This window comes from Geotrypetes seraphini, chromosome 7 (assembly GCF_902459505.1).
Source record: "Geotrypetes seraphini chromosome 7, aGeoSer1.1, whole genome shotgun sequence".
In the NCBI taxonomy this organism is placed as follows: Eukaryota; Metazoa; Chordata; class Amphibia; order Gymnophiona; family Dermophiidae; genus Geotrypetes; species Geotrypetes seraphini.
This window is the reverse complement of record NC_047090.1, coordinates 2395351-2414693: the sequence shown is the minus strand read 5'-3', so window position 1 is coordinate 2414693 and position 19343 is coordinate 2395351. Positions and strand designations below refer to the sequence as shown.

The 19343-nt window shown below is 41.5% G+C and overlaps 2 protein-coding genes across 12 annotated transcripts in view; one reads left to right on the top strand and one right to left on the bottom strand.

The window, feature by feature from the left end:
• Positions 1-306, bottom strand: part of APAF1 (apoptotic peptidase activating factor 1) — a 134378-nt gene extending 134072 nt beyond the window's left edge. Inside the window, exon 1 of one of the 8 annotated variants that reach the window (XR_004540082.1) lies at positions 56-306. The gene's annotated coding sequence lies outside the window, so the exon portion shown is untranslated. Of the gene's footprint in view, positions 1-2 lie in introns of all 8 variants that reach the window. The other 7 variants (XM_033951404.1, XM_033951402.1, XM_033951395.1 and 4 more) reach the window with 7 other exon arrangements.
• The window catches only part of CCDC87 (coiled-coil domain containing 87), a 220106-nt gene continuing 200901 nt past the window's right edge, over positions 139-19343 (top strand). Inside the window, exons 1-2 of one of the 4 annotated variants that reach the window (XM_033951406.1) lie at positions 139-361; positions 7035-7145. In XM_033951406.1, coding sequence (XP_033807297.1) covers positions 7049-7145 — 97 coding nt within the window. In that variant the 5' untranslated portion in view covers positions 139-361; positions 7035-7048. Of the gene's footprint in view, positions 362-7034; positions 7221-19343 lie in introns of those variants that run through there. The other 3 variants (XM_033951405.1, XM_033951408.1, XM_033951409.1) reach the window with 3 other exon arrangements.

The following is a 19343-nucleotide window of genomic DNA, read 5'->3' as shown; positions in this document are numbered from 1 at the left end:
ACCCAGGTCTCTTCTACCTTCCTTCTATGCCGCAGCTCACACACGCTTCACTCACCTCCCAACTACCCCCACTTCCGGGTAGCGGCGCGATGACGTCAGCGACCGTGAGCGCGCCCGTCTGCGTAGCGTTCGGCCGAAGGTGTCTCCTAGCAACGGTGGCGCCGGTTTCAGTCCTAGGTCTTTGGTTTCGGGGCAGAGAAAGTTTTCAGACATCCAAAATGACTCCTATTCGCACTCCAGGCCATTGACGGACTGAAAATCACCGGATGCCACTCGGAGGAGCTTTCCTGTGCAGTTTGCTACCCTGGGGGCTGAAATGCAATTGCTTGCATTATAGATTCTCTAGGAAAGCTGCAACCCGGTAGGTTGAAAACGTTCGGCTAGACCAGGGTCTCCAACTCAAACCCAGGCCGCAGAAAAAAAGAGTTCATGTCTTATTAAAGAAATGACAATTTTGCATGAGGATAAACTCTTTATAGTTTATGTAACAGTTTTACCTTATGCAAAATTGTCATTTCTTTAACACATGAACTATTTTTTCTGCAGCCCTCACATTTAAAGTTTAATATCTTTTCTTTCTCAAAACTGGCACATTTCTATTACTAAATTGAAAATAAAATCATTTTCCTACCTTTGTTTGGTAATTTCATCAGTCTCTGGTTGCACTTTATTCTTCTGACTGTGCATCCAATATTTCTTCCCTTCTTTCAGCCTCCTGTATGCTTCCTCTCCTCCAGACCTCATTCCCTCCCCCAACTTTTTTTTTCTTTTTCTATGTCTGCCTTTCTCTGATTCCTTGTCCCATTTTTTGCTTTGTTTCTGGCTCCTTGTCCCCCCCCTTCTTTCTTTTTTCCTTTTGACTCCCTGTCCCCTCCCTTCTTTCTTTTTTCCTTCTGGCTCCCTGTCCCCTTCTTTCTTTCTTCCTTCCTGCCCTCCCCCATGCCACCGCCGCTGGGGAATAGGCTGCTGCTGCTGCTGCCGCCATCGGGAACAGGCCGAGATCTCCACGGGGCCGACCAACTCTCGCCGCCCGACATCAGTTCTAACGTCGGAAAGGATGTTCCGGGCAGCCAGGCAGCGATTGGCTAGCCAGAACGTCCTCTCGACGTCAGAATTGAGGTCGGGCGGCGAGAGAAGCAGGGAGATCAAAGAGCATGGTGCCGGCCTGTTCCCCGATGGCAGCGATGAGAAGGGAAGGGAAGCAGTTGGGCACCCCTGCTCTAGACGAGCCGCACTCTAGGAAGAACAGTGGAGGGTGACCAGCTGTGTAGACCGCCCCCCCCCCCCCCCTTGGTACGCCACTGGAGCAGCAGTGTGTCTGGCCGGCTCATTCTATTCAAAGCCGTGGGTGGCGGCTCCTTGCAAGATCCGCGCCTGCGTCTGAAGCCTCTCTGATGTTGTGATGTCAGAGAGGCTTCCGATGCAGGAGTGAATAGCGCAAGGAGCCGCCAACCCGCGGCTTTGAACGAACCGGCCAGACCCGCTGCTGCTCCAAAAGGAAGGGGATGATCCAGTCCAGACCGCGTGCTGCAAATAAAACTTGGAGAGCCACATGTGGCCCGCGTGCCGCGTGTTTGAGACCGTTGGGCTAGACGGTTTTCAGGCAAGTTAGAGCGTGTAATCAGAAACGCTTGCTATAGTAACACATCTTAACGGGAGTAGCTCAAGGCAGGTTGCATTTGGAAGGGAAAATAACACCTCCAATAAGATTAATGCTATGTTAATCAAGTTTTTTATTTGCCTTTACCTGTTCAGTTCAAATTGGTTTGCAAGGCCTTTGCTACCCAATTTCTCCCCAACACGATTCACTAACCTGTGTAGCGACTAGTTCTGCCCGATTCAGGAAAAAAAAAATTGATTCCATTCAGCCTATTGAATCGACTTTCCTGCCCAATTGGGTGGTTTTTTTTTTTTTTTTGGGGGGGGGGTTTCAAACATCCTGGTGGGTTTACTTTATAGCCACTTCACCCCCTTTGCCTAACCACACTGGCATTGTGGTGTAAACAAAATAAACAAACAAAAAAGACTTTTCCTTTCTGTTAAATCCTAGCTCACGTTTGCAGTCTAACACCAGCTCTGGCAGGATACACATTTCAAATCTGACATATTATAATCACAAAACAGAAAATAAAATTATTTTTTCTACCTTTTGTTGTCCGGTCATTATTCAAATCTTGTTGGTCCCAGGCTCTTGTTGTCTTCTGATAACTTGCTCGCCCCCAATCCCACCCTAGCCCCACCCCCAGCCCCAGCTTAGCCCCGCCCCCAATTTCTTCCATTCATTTTCATGTACATACAATATCTTATTAATTCACAGCTTCGGGATGCCCTCTCTGAAAACGGGACATTTCGGCACCCCGACGCTGTGAGTGGGGACAGGGGATCTGAAAAAGGGACTGTCCCGTTCAAAATGGGACATATGGTCACCTTAACCATCCATCTTCTATCCCTGTCCTCCCCTTCCATTTCCCTTCCCTCCCCCGGAGGTCTGGCATCTTTCCTTTTTTTCATCTCCATCCACATTTCCACTTTTTCTCAACTACCCTTTCATCCCCTCCTTCCCTACCACCCCAGGGTCCACCATATCTCTCTTTCTTTTCCCAACTACCCTCCTATCCAGAATCTCTATCTCCTCCTCCAAACCATCCCTTGTGTCCAACTTCTCTGCCTTTCTGTTCCTTCCCTCCCTAAATCTCATTGTCCACCATTCTCTCCCTCGCCTGTTTTTAGACCCATTATTTCTTCCCCCCCAAAGTCCGGCATATGCATGTCCCTTTGAAACTCCCTTCCCTCCCTCCCTCCGTGTACTTCTACACCAGTGCCACCCTCCCCTGAAGCCCTGCACCCCCCCTCCCCGAAGTCCAGTACCCCCCCACCCCGAAGGTCTGCACCTCCCCCTGAAGGCCTGTACCCTACCCCTGAAGGACTGCCTGTCCCCCCTGAAGGCCTGTACCCCCCCTGAAGGACAGCGCACCCCCTCCCCCGGAAAGCATGCATGTTCCCCCTGGCCTCCCGCTCACCATTTACCTACTAGCAGCAGCCTGCAGAGAAGATCACTGGAGCTAACGATCTCTGCAAGCTGCTATAGGTCTTCGGAGCTGTTTCCTCTGCCGCGATCCTGCCTCTGACGTCAGAGAAGGGGCGGGACCGCAGCAGAGGAAACAGCTCTGAAAACCTATAGCAGCTTGCAGAGATCGCTAACACCAGCGATCTTCTCTGCAGGCTGATGCTAGTAGGTAAATGTTGTGTGGGAGGCCAGGGGGGAAACCGGACACCAGTGGGAGGCCAGGGGGAAGCCGAACACCAGCACTTCCTGACTGACCCTCCCCCTCGCCCTCTAAAGCATGTGCGGCAGCGGCTGGCCAACAAAGAGGCAGCGCTGCCACTCCTGCTTTAGGGGGCGAGGGGGGAGGGTCAGTTATCAAATCGGGAGGCTGATTTTTTTTGTTTTAAATCGATTCGAATCAATTCACCTGAAGTGAATCGGTGAACCGATTCTAATCGGGCAGCACTAGTAGCGACTCTCTTCTGATCCATGCATGTAAATGAGGGAAACTGCATGCAAAATAGGCAGGGATGCGATTCACTAACCATTTTTTCAAATCTGACTGGGCTCGGAAAAAGCGACTGCTGGGGACCAGTCACAAACTTCTTTCCTACTCTCCTGCTCCATAGAAGCCCAGCTCACAGCCCTGCTCTCTGCTGGCCCTGCTCTCTGCTGCCCTGAATCTCTCCTGCCTGCCGCCCCAATGTTCTTCCCCGATCTCTCCTGCTTGCTCTGCCCCGAATCGCCACCCTGCTCGTCCCCGAATTTTTCCTGCCTGCCACCCCGAATCTCTCCTGCCCTTCCCCGCACTGTGAACCCGTGGTTTTAACCCACAGCAGGTTTAAAGCAGGTTAAAACCACGGGCTCCCTTGCCTACAAAAGCTTTTTTAAAAACCCGCGGCCTAGACCCATTCCCCCCCGTGCTGCACCCCCCCTGCCGATGTCCCACAAAAGGCAGGAGGGATGCGAACTCCCTCCTGACATGTGAAACCCCAACCCAGTCCACCTCCCTGCCTCCCTGCCTGCTTGTAGCTCTACCTTGGCCGGCCAACTGGCTGGCCAGGCCCGGCCCACCCGCTCTTTCCCCTACCTTTAAGAATCTTTGGGAGCAGGAGAGGTGCTCTTACCCTCCTACTCCAGGCCTCCTCCAAGGCCGGCAGGATGACCGGGCAAGATCCACCCCCTCCTCGTACATTAATATTGTTGGGAGCAGTTGGGATGCTCAGTCCCTCCTGGTCCACGCCTCTTCCGCTGATGAGAGCGGCTTTAGGTCACGCCCTGATCCATCATCTGATGCTCAGGGAGGGGTCTAATGCCTGGAGGCCTGAAGCAGGAGGGAATGAGCACCCTCCTGCTCCCAATGATTCTTAAAGGTAGGAGGGGAAGTGGGTGTGCCGGGCCCGGCCAGCCTAGGTAGAGCTACAGGCAGGGAGAGAGGTGGGCTGGCCAGATCAGGATGGGGTTTCACATGGCAGGAGGGAATTGCCTTTTGTGGGGCATCGGTGGGGCCGCATTTGGGGGGCAAGGCATTTTGTAGGGGTTTGGAGAGGGAGGAATCAGTTCCGGGGGGTGGGGCTTTATTTTTTTTTTTAACCGAGCAGATATTTTGCGTGTGTAAAACGTAGGCATTTTGCTGGCCTACATTTTAAGCGTCTCTTCCTCTACTAGGGAGACGCGTAGGGCCGCCTAGGTTCGCCTAAGGCCTTTAGGCGAACTTAGGCGTCTTGCGGGCCTCCCTAGACTCCCGGAGGCGCCTTCAATATAGGCGGCCTGCCTGGGGAGCATTTTTTTTTAAAATGTTTATCCCGATTGGCTGATTAGACAGCTGTAGGACGCCTACAGCTGCCTAAAATTGGGACGCACTTTGTAGAATAAGGGCCTTAAGGCACAAGTTTTCCATAAAGAATCATTCTTTATAATACCGAGGGCCTCAAAATACTACTTGGTGGGCCGCAGGTTTGAAACCACTGTTCTAGAGTTATTTCCCCATACTTGCATGCTCTGCAGAAGGAATCCACTCTGGATTTTTCACTCTGTCTCTGTAGTACTTCACTGATGGGTTTAGCGCTCCTCTACAGTCTTTCCTTCTGCGCATGTCTGCAGCTATATGCGTTCTGCTCTCCCCATTTAGTGTGCCAGAGTATACAGATTGAGATCTTTAAGTCTGTCCCCATATGCCTTATGACAGAGACCATGCACACACCATTTTTGTAGCCTTCCTCTGGACTGACTCCATCCTTTCTATATCTTTTTGAACACAATATTCCAAATGAGGTCTCACCAGAGTCTTATATAGAGGCATCATTACCTCCTTTTTCCTACTGGCCATTCCCCTCCCTATCACCCTAGCATCCTTATAGCTTTCGCCATCTCGTTTTCACCCTCGGATGTACACCATCTGACCCCATTGCTTTGTCTACCTTTATTTTAGCTAGCTCCTCACAAACACAAACCTCTGAAAATCGATCAGGGTCTACCACTCTTTGTCTTCTGTGGTCCCAGTCCGGTGCTTCAGCTGTGAACACAGAATAGAAATATTTGTTAAGCAATTCAGCCTTTTCTTTATTAGTTTCTGCATATTTCTTCACTTCACCTTTGAGTCTCACAATGCCACTTTTACACTTCTTCGTATCACTAATATATGTTTAAAAATGTCTTGTTTTCCTGTTTTACCATGTCAGCTATTTTTTCTTCCATTTGCATCTTTGCTTTCCTGACTACATGACCAGCCTCTCTTAACTTTTCCAGATATATTTGCCTGTCTTCCTCTTTCTGTGATCTTTTGTAGTTTATGAAAGCTAACCTCTTATTCCTTACCTTCTCGGCTACTACTTTAAGTGGCCTTCTTTTGCTCTTACTTTTACTTATTTAACTCACAAGAAGGTTTGTCGCTCTTACAATTACCCCTTTCAGTTTTGCCCACTACATTTCCGCTCCTTCCAGATGTTCTCATCCAGACAATCTCTTGACATAATCCCCCATCTGAACAAAGTTAGTTTTTTAAAGTTTAGAACCATTGCTTTTGAATGAGCCCTCTCTATATCCATCTTAATATTAAACCATACCATGCAGTGATCACTGGACACCACTGTAACATCAGAAATACTTTCTCCGTTTGTAAGCACTAAGTCCAGTATGACCCCATCCCTCATGAGTTCCATTACCAACTGCTGGAACAGTTCTCCTTGTAGAGAATCCGGGATCTCCCTACTTCGAGAAATAGGGATACTTCGGAGGGATGGCAGGAGGGTGTGGGCATCCCTTCTGATACCCGACTTCACAGAGGGGGGTTTGGTGGTTCGCTGCTGCTGTGATTGCTACTGAGCTGATCAAGCAGGGGGATTCCCTTGCCACGATCAGCTCAGCGGCAAAACAATTCTCTAACCAGGGCCTATGTCATTGACACCTGTTAGAGAATCGGGTGGTTAGGCGGGATTAGACAGGGTTAGGTGTCTCTCTGCCTGTGTGCAATTCTCAGAAGCCACCTAGGTGGCTGCTGAGACGGGTGTCCCATACAGAATCAGGCCCTTTGAGCATTTACGTGACTGCAGAATTCTGATATGTTGTTAATCATATCATTTGAATGATGTTTTACTGTGTTTTTGTTTTTTTAACATGCAAAAATCACCAGGTGGTAACACTAATATTAGTTACATCAACATAGCTTAAGATAATTGTTGAGTGATAGTAATATATAAGTCTCACCCTATACATATCAGCCAAAGTAGTTTTAAACTGGTCCTTGAGTAAAGAGGATTGTCAGTGAATTATCTGTCTTGACCATTTTATATTTTTTCATGCTCTCCTGCACCCATAATTTGTTTGTTTATTTCTCACCCTCCCTTATCCAGGGTGAGTTACATATTAACATACAAAATAAAACATTTACATTTGTCGTACAAAACGCTTCAAGGACACACTGTAGCAAAAGCATTATAAGGTATGAGTTAGATACTCTGAATATTTATTTTAATTTCTGGTCTTTCAGGAATTATCACAGAAATGAACACGTTTATTGGACTTCGAGGTCTCAAAGAAGGGACCTTATTAAAACATACTTGCTCTTTATCACAATTGGATCTTGATACCACAAAGCTTAGTAAGCTCTACAACAACATCCTACAACCTCTGACGTTACTCCCCACTCCTTTCGATGAACTGGAAGAGACCAAAGGTCTGAACTGTAATGTACTATATTTCAATGAAAGTTTATACCAGAACTTTAAACTATTGCATGGCTTTAACTGATGGGCCCACGTTCAAAAGATTTGCAGTAGAAGAAACTCTACTACAAATCATGCGCTAAAAACTCAGTGCAACATGCTCAAAGTAATGAGTATGCAATTTCATGCTGCGTTAAAATTGCTGCAGTAATTTGCTGCCCATTACTCTGAACTAACTTTCCTGTCAATGCCTGAGTGCTGATTGGCTCAGTCACTGACAGGAAAGTCAAGTCAAAACCCATCACTGAGTCCAAGCCCAAGCAGACCCATCTGGATCAAGCCCACTAGCTCTGGTTGGTTAGTGGACTCCCAAACCCCCTGACCCAACCTCCCCCACTTCCCGCCAGGCCAGGCCCAACTAAGTACCGCTAACCTTGTGGTCTAGTGAAATCCCGAACCCCCCCCTCAACCTGAACCGACCTAAACCCCCAGCCAGGCTGGAGCTGGGCCCAACCACCTAACTACTACAGGCCCCGGTGGTCTAGTGGAATCCCTACCCCTCCACATACCTTAATCGTAGGAGGGATGCATACACCCTCATGCCTCTTCTGGGCTGCCCTGTTCAAAATGGTGGTGCCTCACCCTTGTACACTGCTACCTGGTATGTACCAGGCAGAGCCTAAGCACCATATAAAAAAATAAAACTCATTATATGTTGCTTAGGCCTCTTTCAGTGTATCCCAGGATGCAGCGGGCAGGCCACCACCATTTTGAAAAGGGTAGCCCAAAAGCAAGAGGGAGTAGGCATCTCTCCTGTGATTAAGAAAAATGGAGGGAATGGGCCCATGGAAATCAAATGAGTCTTGTGGTGGATAATGTTCTAATCTCTAAAGACCCTCACTGTTTTTGTTTGTCCTCTAATAAATGTTAAATGATATTGTTTTCTGCTACAGTATACATATCGAGATGGGTATAATGTTAAAACCAATATTCTGTTTATGTTGAGGGAATTATCACAGGTCACAAAAGAAGGAATATCAGTGCCATTGCTACAGTAAAATTTCAGCACAGATTGAAATCTGTCCTGCCATATCCTTGTACAGGTACAAGATCCTTTATCTGAAATTCGTGGGACCAGGCATAATTGTATTTCAGTTTATGGAATTTTTTTGTTTTTGGAATAGTAATGTTAACTCAGAAAAAGACAGACTATAAGACCATAAAATTGCCACCAAATTTTTTATTTCAAAATTAGGCAAACATTAAACACTCAAACTTGTTCCAAACTATGGTACTGGAACAATACCTTCAAACATAAATAAAGCTTTAAGATGCATCATCTTTAATCACATATGGAGGCTCATTTTCAATAGTGCATCTAAGTCTGATTTGGACATCCTGAGAAGTGCATACAAAAGTGCCAAAAACACTAATTTTCAAAACCACTAGACGCCCATCTTTTTTTTTTTAATTGCCTATTTAGATGTCTTGGCCACAAAAACATCCAAGTTCAAAATGTCCAAACCCAAGCCATTTGGAAATAGGAGGGGCCACCATTTATACTACACTGGCCACACATTCGGTTTGCTTTCTTTGAGGCTGCTGCTCATTGTGCCGTTGATTTCATTGTTACATCCACCAGCACACCCAAGTCTTTTTCAAGGTTACTTTCCCCTAGCACTGATCCCCCCATTTTGTAGCTGAACATCGGGTTCTTTTTCCCTATATGCATGACCTTGCATTTCTCTATATTAAAGTTCATTTGCCATTTATTTGCCCACTCTTCCAGTTTGTTTAGGTCCCTTTGTAGGTCTTCACATTCTTCCGCAGTTCTAACCCTGCTACAGAGTTTGGTGTCATCTGCAAATTTTATAACTTCACACTTCGTCCCCGTTTCCAGGTCATTTATAAATATATTGAACAGCAGTGGTCCGAGCACCGACCCCTGCGGAACACCACTCGTGACCCTCCAGTCCGAATAGTGGCCCTTCACTCCAACCCTTTGCTTTCTGCCTGCCAACCAGTGTTTAATCCATCTGTATACGTCCCCTTCCACCCCGTGGTCCCACAGCTTCCTAAGTAGCCGCTTATGAGGTACCTTGTCAAAAGCTTTTTGGAAGTCGAGATAAATGATGTCTATGGGTTCCCCTTTGTCCATCTGGCTGTTTATCCCTTCAAAGAAGTGCAGTAAGTTCATTTGGCACGATCTTCCCTTGCAGAAGCCATGCTGGCTCGCTTTCAGTTGTCCATTTTTTTCTATGTGCTTACTGATGCTGTCTTTTATCAGTGCTTCTACCATCTTGCCCGGAACTGAAGTCAAGCTTACCGGCCTATGGTTCCCCGGGTCATCCCTCAATCCCTTTTTGAAGATAGGTGTGACATTTGCTATTTTCCAGTCCTCTGGGATCTCCCCAGTTTTCAAGAATAGGTTACAAATTTGTTGGAGTGTTTCCGCTATCTTGTTTCTTAGTTCTTTTAGTACCCTTGGGTGAATTCCATCCAAGCCTGGTGACTTGTCACTCTTAAGTCTATCTATCTGTTTGAGGACATCCTCATGGCTTACCTCTAATTGCGACAGTTTTTCTTCTTGATCTCCACTTATGATCTCTTCGGGTTCTGTTACATTGAATGTATCCTCGCTCGTGAAGACAGACGAGAAGAACTTGTTTAACCTGTCAGCTATCTCTTTTTCCTCCTTTACCACTCCCTTTCTGTCTCCGTCATCCAACGGTCCTACTTCCTCCCTCACCGGTTGCTTCCCTTTAACGTATCTGAAGAACGTTTTGAAGTTTCTTGCTTCCCCAGCCAGCCTCTCTTCGTATTCTCTTTTTGCTTTCCTAACCACTCGGTGACATGTTTGTCTTCTGCGGTCCTGCTTCTGGCGCTTCAGCCATGAACACAGAACAGAAATATTTGTTAAGCAATTCTGCCTTTTCTTTATCAGCTTCTACATATTCCTCCCCTTCACCTTTGAGTCTCACAATGCCACTTTTGCACTTCTTCCTATCACTAATATATCTAATAAAAATGTCTTGTCTCCCCATTTTACTTTGTCAGCTATTTTTTTTCTTCTATTTGCATCTTTGCTTTCCTGATTACACAACCAGTCTCTCTTAACTTTTCCAGATATTTTTGCCTGTCTTCCTTTTTTCTGCGATCTTTTGTAGTTTATGAAAGCTAAACTTTTATTCCTTACTTTCTCAGCTACTACTTTTGAGAACCAAAGCGATCTTCTTTTCCTCTTACTTTTACTTACTTGCCTCAGAAAAAGGTTTGTCGCTCTTACAATCGCTCCTTTCAGTTTTGCTCACTGATTTTCTACTCCTTCCAGACGTTCCCACCCAGAAAACAATTCCTTTTTAAAGTCTAGAACCTTTGCTTTTGAATGAGCCCTCTCTATACCCATCTTAATATTATACCGTACCAGTGATCACTGGATACCAGATGATCACCCACTGTAACATCAGAAACACTTTCCCTGTTTTTAAGCAGTATGACCCCCATCCCGCATGGGTTCCATTACCAACTGCTGGAACAGTTCTCCTTGTAGAGAATCTAGGATCTCCCTACTTATTTATTTTTTATTTTTTTAGCCTCTAAGCTTTTCTTTAAAAAAAATTATTTATTCATTTTTAAAAACTTACAATAAGTGTAACAGCATATATAACATTTTAAACTCAGATACAACACTTAATATTCTGTTAAAATCCATATCAGAATTTATCCCCCCTCCCCCCTATTCAATAACAGTTTTTAAATTCAAGAAAACATACAATAATCCCCATTCCCATATACCTTACTTTAATAATCAGACCAAAATACCCTTCCCCCCTCTCCCCCATCTTGGACATGCATATTCAAGGGGAAAAATAATATTCAATCATTACAATATTTTGTTAATGGCTCCCAAATATTCTGAAATTTTCTAAAATTCCCCTGATGTGTGGCTATTATCCTTTCCATTTTATAAATATGACATAAAGAGTTCCAACAGAAACTAATTCAGCCTTTCCCAGTTTTTCCAATTATTCATAATCTGTTGTATGGCAACCCCTGTCATAATAAGTAGAAGCCTATTATTATTAGATGATATTTGGTTCTTAGTCCTCATTGACATACCAAACAGTACGGTATCATACAATAATGCCACCGGATTTTCCAACAAACAATTTATTTGACCCCCATATTGATTTTCAAAAAGAAAGAATCGATGGACAATAGAATAGCAAATGATCTAATGTCCCAGCTTCGAGATGACAGTTCCATCATCTAATAGACTTAGAGCTATCTAACTTCTGTAAACGAACCAGGGTCCAAAATGCTCTATGTAACAGAAAAAAACAAGTTTGTCTCATAGATGCAGACACTGTACACCTCATCCTCCAAGCCCAAATTCGTGGCCATTGAGATGCATTAATTTTATGCTTTATCTCAATGCTCCAAATGTCCCGTAAACCGGTTTTTGGTTTCTTCTTCAAATATCCAGATATTATTTTATATCTCTGAGCAGCCTGCTGTCCCAGAAAGTCCATCTGAAAACATAAGGACGGCAGACTATACTGATTATTAAGATTTTTCCATTCAGGGAACCCCACCTGAATGGCCTGCTTCAACTGCAACCATCTATAATTTTGTGAATTGTTAAGACCAAATTTGTGTTGCAGTTGTGAAAAATCAAGCAGCTTAACATCAGAAATAACATCATCTAAAGTGTGTATACCTGCCTTTATTCAATATTTCCAGATGACCTTAAAACCGCCAATCTGGATCTTGGAGTTCAGCCATAAGGTCTGATATATTGATTTATGAACTGGAATAGGTGTTAAATTATTCACATATTTTAGGGTTTTCCATGTATCTACTATAATAAAACCCTAAGCGCACATGCGCACTCCTACCTGCGTGTTCCGTGATCCGTATGTCCGTGGCCGGCAGGAGTGCGCATGTGCACTTAGGGTTCTATAGCTTGGGAGAAAAAATGGCACCACACTCGCGGAACCCCAAGGATGTTCTGAGCAAAGTTATTTTTAAGTTCAAAGCCGCGGTGGCGGCTCCTCTCACAAGCCGCACCTGCGTCGGAGAAGTCTTCCGACGCAGGCGGGGATCGTGAAACGAGCCGCCACGGCAGCTTTAAACTTAAAAATACCTCCGGCACAGAACTAAACAGTCGGCGAAAGAACGTCGGACATTGCTCACGATCCCGGCCGCTCCTCACATACACTAGCGGGCAAAACAGCTTCCCACGCACCCGAGCAACCTCTAAGCGCGTACCACCCTGCTCTTCAGCTCCTCCAGGCAGCGGCAGACCTATCCACAGTCAGGGAATACTGTAAGGCCCTCTGCTGCTCTTCTATCTGCCCTCCTCTTATAAACAGCCAGATGCTGGACAGGGGAATTAGGTAAGGGGTGCTGCAGTACAGGGAGAGCAGGAAAGAGGTGCTGCTGGACAAGGGGGGAGGAAACAGGAAGGGAGGCCTTCTGCTGGGCAGGGGGAGCAGGGAAGAGGTGCTGCTGGGAAGGGAGAATGGCTGCTGCTGGACAGGGAGAGGTGTGAAAGGGTGCTGCTGGACAGGGGGAGCAGGGAAGAGGTGCTGCTGGACAGTGGGGGAGGAAACAGGAAGGGAGGCCTACTGCTGGACAGGAGGAGCAGGGAAGAGGTGCTGCTGGACAGGGGGAGCAGGGAATAGGTGCTGGGCAGGGAAAAGGACTGCTGCTGGACAGGGGGGGAGGTAAAAGGAAGGGAGAAGGGCTGCTTCTGGACAGAGGGAGCAGGGAAGAGATGCTGCTGGACAGGGGGGAGGTAAAACGAAGGGAGAAGGGCTGCTGCTGGACAGTGAGATCAGTGAAGGGGTGGTGGTGGACACAGGGGAGGTAAAAGGAAAGGAGAAGGGCTACTGATGGACAGGGGGAGCAGACAAATGGTGGTGGTGGACAGCCAAGGAAAGAGAGACAGAAAGACAGACAGCGGGAGGGAGAGAGACAGAAAGAAAGAAAGACAGACAGAAAGCAGCCAAGGAGAGAAAAAGAAAGACAAAGACACACATCTATTCTAGCACCCGTTAATGTAACGGGCTTAAAGACTAGTCTACTAATATTCTATTTTCTTTATATAACCTAGGCATCTTGATACTTAGAACGTTTGTAAGCACTAAGTCCAGTATGACCCCATCCCGCGTGGGTTCCATTACCAACTGCTCCTTGTAGAGAATCCAGGCTCTCCCTACTTCTAGAAGACCCCGCAGTAAGGATATCCCAATCAATGTCCAACATGTTAAAATCTCCTATTAGCAAGACTTCCCCTTTTTTAGAGATATTCTGAATGTCTGCTATTAAATCTTTACTTCCATCTGTGAAGGAGGCCTTTATATCACACCAATGTAAATATATTCACCATTCCCTCTTTCTAAATTGATCCACAGTGCCTCTTCCTTGCCCTGCATATCCTGCAATTGTGTGGCTTGAATGTGATCTTTAACATAAAGATCTACTCCCCCCTCCTTTTCTTCCTACCCGTTTCTTTCCTGAACAGATTACAGCCTAGTATAACTACATCCCAGTCATGGTTCTCTGTGAACCACGTCTCCGTGATCGCCACTATATCCAACTCCTTCCATCACAGCTTCTAGATCCAGAATCTTGTTTCCCATACTTCGAGCATTAGTATATACTGCTTTCCAGACATTGCCCCCTTTTCCCATCCATGTAGAGGTATTCAGTGATTTACTTACCTGAGGGCTTATACTCACCCGGGAGCTTTGATCACCCTGCCCTATCACTTCTAGTTTAAAGCCCTCTTCAGTAGATTAGCCAGCCTGCCAGTAAAGACACTTATTCCCTTCTTTGATAGATGTAAACCATCCCTGCTGAGCAGCCCTTGGAAAATCATCCCATGGTCCAGGAAGCCAAAACGCTCTTGATGACACCATCCATGTAGCCACTCATTCATCTCCAGGATGCGAGCTTCTCTGCCCTGTCCTGCCATTTTCAGATGATAGACATCTGGCATAAGCAGTGAAGTTTGATATCATCAGCATTTCATCACTTACCTGGAAACCTTCAAAGTCTTTATCTACAGGTTCATTTTCATCAAATATTGTTATGGTTAGTTACATATTTCCAGGCATTGGAGAGTGCCTAAATGACATTCTTTTTTTTTTTTTTTTCCATTATATTTTTATTTTCAAATTTCATAAAAAGTGTACATAATAATAAAATATATTTGATACATGTATGTTATCACTTTTATATCTATCACAATGTATATCTGAATTTGATTTTCCCCTTCACCCTCCCCCCACCCCTTCACCACTTTAATATAATATTTTCAAATTTTATAAAAGTATATAACATATTAGAATACAATTGATAATTATTCAATAATATATTTATATCAATGCAATATATTCTGGATAAATTTTGTTCATTTTCCCTCCCCCCACCCTTCTATTATCCCTTAATCATTTGTTACATTTTGTATCATATATTATAATATATTATATCTAAATTGTTTTCCTTACCCCCCCCTATATGTGTGTCATAAGAAGATCTCTAAAAGAAGAAAGGAAGAAAAAGTATTCTATTATTTAATCATTACAGTATTTTGTCAATGGCCCCCATATTTTTATAAATTTATTATATGTCCCTTTTTGTATTGATATTGTTCTTTCCATTTTAAAAACATGGCATATTGTATTCCACCAAAATGTATAGTTTAGGTTGTTGTAATTTTTCCAATTGTTAGTTATATGTTGAATGGCAACCCCTGTCATAATTAATAAAAGTTTATTATTTTCTGGTGAAATTTGACTTTTTTTTCTCATCATTGTTCCAAATAAAATTGTATCATATGATATTGCAATATGATTTTCCATTAATTTATTAATTTGTGGCCAAATTGAATTCCAAAATATTTTAATATAAGGACAGTAATATAATAAATGATCTAATGTCCCTGGTTCTAGATTACAGTGCCAGCATCTATTAGACTTAGAACTGTCTAGTTTTTGTAAACGAGTAGGGGTCCAAAAAGCTCTATGTAATAAAAAGAACCATGTTTGTCTCATAGATGCTGACACTGTACATCCCATTCTCCAAGACCAAATCAGTGGCCATTGAGATGCATTAATTTGATGTCCAATCTCAATGCTCCAAATGTCTCTTAGACCATTTTTTGGTTTTTTATTCAAATATCCAGATATTAATTTATACCACAATGCGGCTTGATGTCCCAGGAAGTCTGCTTTAAAGCATAAGAACTTTAAACTATATTGATTGTTTAATGATTTCCATTCAGGGAACCCAACCTGAATGGCCTGCTTCAATTGCAACCATTTAAAACTTTGTGTTTTATTAAGACCAAATCTATGTTGCAATTGTGAAAAATCCAGCAGTTTACCTTCTGAAATAATATCATCTAGAGATCTAATTCCTGCAATAATCCAGTTCTTCCAAAGGATTTGGGTTCCGCCTACTTTGATCTTGGAGTTTATCCATATGGATTGATTAGTTGATTTATATATTGGGATGGGTGTTAATTTATCAATAAATCTCAATGTTTTCCAAGTATCCATTATTATTTTATTTTCTCTGTATCTTTTAGGTATATTAATACTTGGTAAATGTACTAAATTTAGGGGAAACATAAGGCGCCATTCCAAATATAACCAATCTGGTGCATTATCTATAAGTTCTGGGAGGATCCAATACATACCCTGACGTAGAATATAGGCTTGATGGTACCTATAGAAATTTGGAAAATTTACCCCTCCCTCCTTAATTGATTTTTGTAAGGTTACTAAAGCTATTCTAGGTGTTTTACCAAGCCAAAGAAATTTTGTTAAAATTCTATTAAGCTTCTTATAAAAGGACCCCTGAAAATAAATAGGTATCATACTCATTTGGTAGCAAACCACAGGCAAGATCATCATTTTAATAGTTTGAACTCTCCCCCACCAAGATATATGTAATGGGTTCCATTGTTCACATAACTCCGTTACTTTTTTTAATACATATTTTTCATTTTCTTTTACCGTATCTTCAATTGTTTTTTTAACTTGAATGCCTAGATATTTAAATCCTTCTTCTTTCCATATGAATGGAAAAATATCAAATAATCCTTTTACACAGTAAACATTCAAGGGTATAATTTCAGATTTATTCCAATTAATTTTATAACCTGAAAATTTGCCAAACTTATCAATTAATTCCAATAAAGAAGATAAGGTAGACTCTGGATTTCTCAAATAAAGCAAAATATCATCAGCATAAGCCGAAATTTTATATTCCATATCTGAATATGGAATTCCTTGTATCTCCCTCGTTTGCTGTATTGCTAACAATAAGGGTTCTAATACAATATCAAATAACAAAGGAGACAAAGGACAACCTTGTCTAACTCCCCTCTGCAATTGAAAACCATCAGATATCTTATTATTAATATTTAATCTTGCAATCGGGAAGCTATACAATGTTTTTACCATTTGTATAAATCCAGAACCTATACCAAACCATTCTAACGCCTGATACATAAAATTCCATTCTACCCTATCAAATGCTTTCTCAGCATCTAATGAAACTGTAAATGCCGGTTCATCCATTTTTTTTGACAAGTTTAGCATGTGAAATAATAGTCTAGAGTTATTGGAGGAATGTCTTTTAGCAACGAAACCCGTTTGATGCATATCTATAATATGTGGGAGAGCTTTGGCTAATCTCAAAGCCAAAATTTTAGCAAAAAGTTTATTATCAACATTTATCAGAGATATAGGCCTGTAGTTCGAAACCAAAGTAGGATCTTTATTTGGCTTAGGTAAAACAATTATTATTGATTCAGCCATAGTACCTTTTATATTACCTTTTATAAGTTGTGTCTGATATAATTTTAATAAATGTGGGGAGAGGATATTTTGAAATGTTTTATAAAATTCTACTGTGTAACCATCACCACCTGGAGCGGATCCAACTTTAAGAGATCTCAATGCTGTTTCTAATTCTTTTAATGATATAGGTTCTTCTAAACTTCGTTTTATATGATCAGGAATCTTAGGTCCATTTATTAAATCTAAAAATTTTTTTCCATCTTTTTGTTTCTCCAAATAAGGTTCGGAGGAATATAGATCCTTATAAAAATTTAAAAATTGTTTAATATTATATTTGTTTGATTTGTTATTATACCATTATCATCTTTTATTCCATTAATATTAGTTCTCCTTTTTTTTGCCTTAAGATAATTTGCTAATAATTTTCCCGCCTTATTAGAATTTCCATAATACATCGTTTGTTTGGAAAACAAATCTTTTCTTATCATTTTTGATGTTAATTCATTATATTTACCTTTTACTTTCAAAAGAGCTTGCAAAACTTCATATTCCCATTTACTTATCAATTTAGCTTCTAATATTTTTATTTCTTTTTCTAATTCTATATGTTGTTTTTTAATTTGTTTCCTAATAAAAGCTGAATATGATATGATATTACCCCTCATAGTTGCTTTAAATGCATCCCATACATTCTCTATAGATGTATCTTCCACTAAATTTATTTGAAAAAATTCATTAATTTGTGTTTTAAAATTTTCCAAAAATTTGTCATCTACAAGCAATGCATTATCAAATCTCCAAAGAGGTCTATTATTTTCTAATTGATCTAATTGTAATTCTATCCATATTCCTGCATGATCCGAAATGATAATAGGATCAATGGAGGCTTTACTCACTTGTTGCACTTTATTTGTTGAAACAAAAATATAATCTATTCTTGAAAATGATTTATGAACCTGTGAACAAAATGAATACTCCTGATCATTAAAATGAAGAATACGCCATATATCTTTCAAATCACATGATCGAACTAAATTATCTAGACCTAAAGATTTAATATTTTTACCTGGTTTTTTATCCAATAATGGATCCATTACAGCATTAAAATCTCCAGCCACCACTAAATTAGAGGCAGCCAGTGGTAATAACATATTTTGTAGCTTTTTGAAAAATTCTGATTGATTCGAATTAGGGGCATATATATTAAATAACGTCAGGGTATCATTTCCCATACCTATATCGATATGTATCCATCTTCCATGTGGATCTGAATTTTTTACCTTTATATTGGCCATACATTTTTTATTTATAAGGATTGCAACCCCTGCTTTTTTACCTACTGCTGGAGCAAAAAAACATTCTTTTATCCATCCACCTGATAATTTCTGTGATTCCTTCATATTAAGATGGGTCTCTTGCAGACAATAAATATCTGCATTTTGTTTTTTTAAATATGTTAATATTTTTTCCCTTTTAATTACGTGATTCAGGCCATTGACATTAATAGAATATATTTTAAAAGACATTATATATTTTAATACTTTTCATTATCTTATTCCTCCTCTCCTCTTTCATATTTAATAACCAAAAAATTTTCTTCATGACACACATATTTAACCCTAATGTATCTCCCTTAATTATTCTAATAAATATTCTTCTTATCCCTCCCTTTCCCACCCAATACATTGGCTGCTTAAGGATACACATTGGAACTATAATCCTAACATTCTCCCCATTCCAGGCAATCAATATTCAATTGTTTAAATAAATTTCCCTTCTATCTATCTATATTGATCTTTTATATTTATTTAATCATTTTCCATAACATTTTATTAATGTATCATTTTCCATTTAACAATATGTTAATTTGTATTTCCTTAGTATTATGATTTCAACATATAATTATTTTAAACTTATATGCAGTGTATTATTTAATAATTTTCATATATTCTGTTCTTTCTTTCATATAATTATTATTGTCTTTTCTTTGTGTTGTTTTCCTCCATTTCTTCAAATATTTCGATATGTTGTATTTCCTAATTTTTCATAGAGTCTTCAAAACCTTTTTAATATATTTTGTTAATATATCATAGGTTCTGGTTTAGAAAGAAACTCTTTTAGTTTTTCGGGATCCTCAAAATATAAAGACTTGTCTCCAGATGACACTCTCATTTTCGCTGGATAGTATAGACCATATTTAAATCCTTTTTCTTTGAGTAGAGGTCTCATATCTAGTAGTCTTTTCCTTTTAGTTGCTGTGTTTTTGGCGAAATCTGGTAAAAACCATAATCTTGATCCTTTATAATTTAAGTTTTT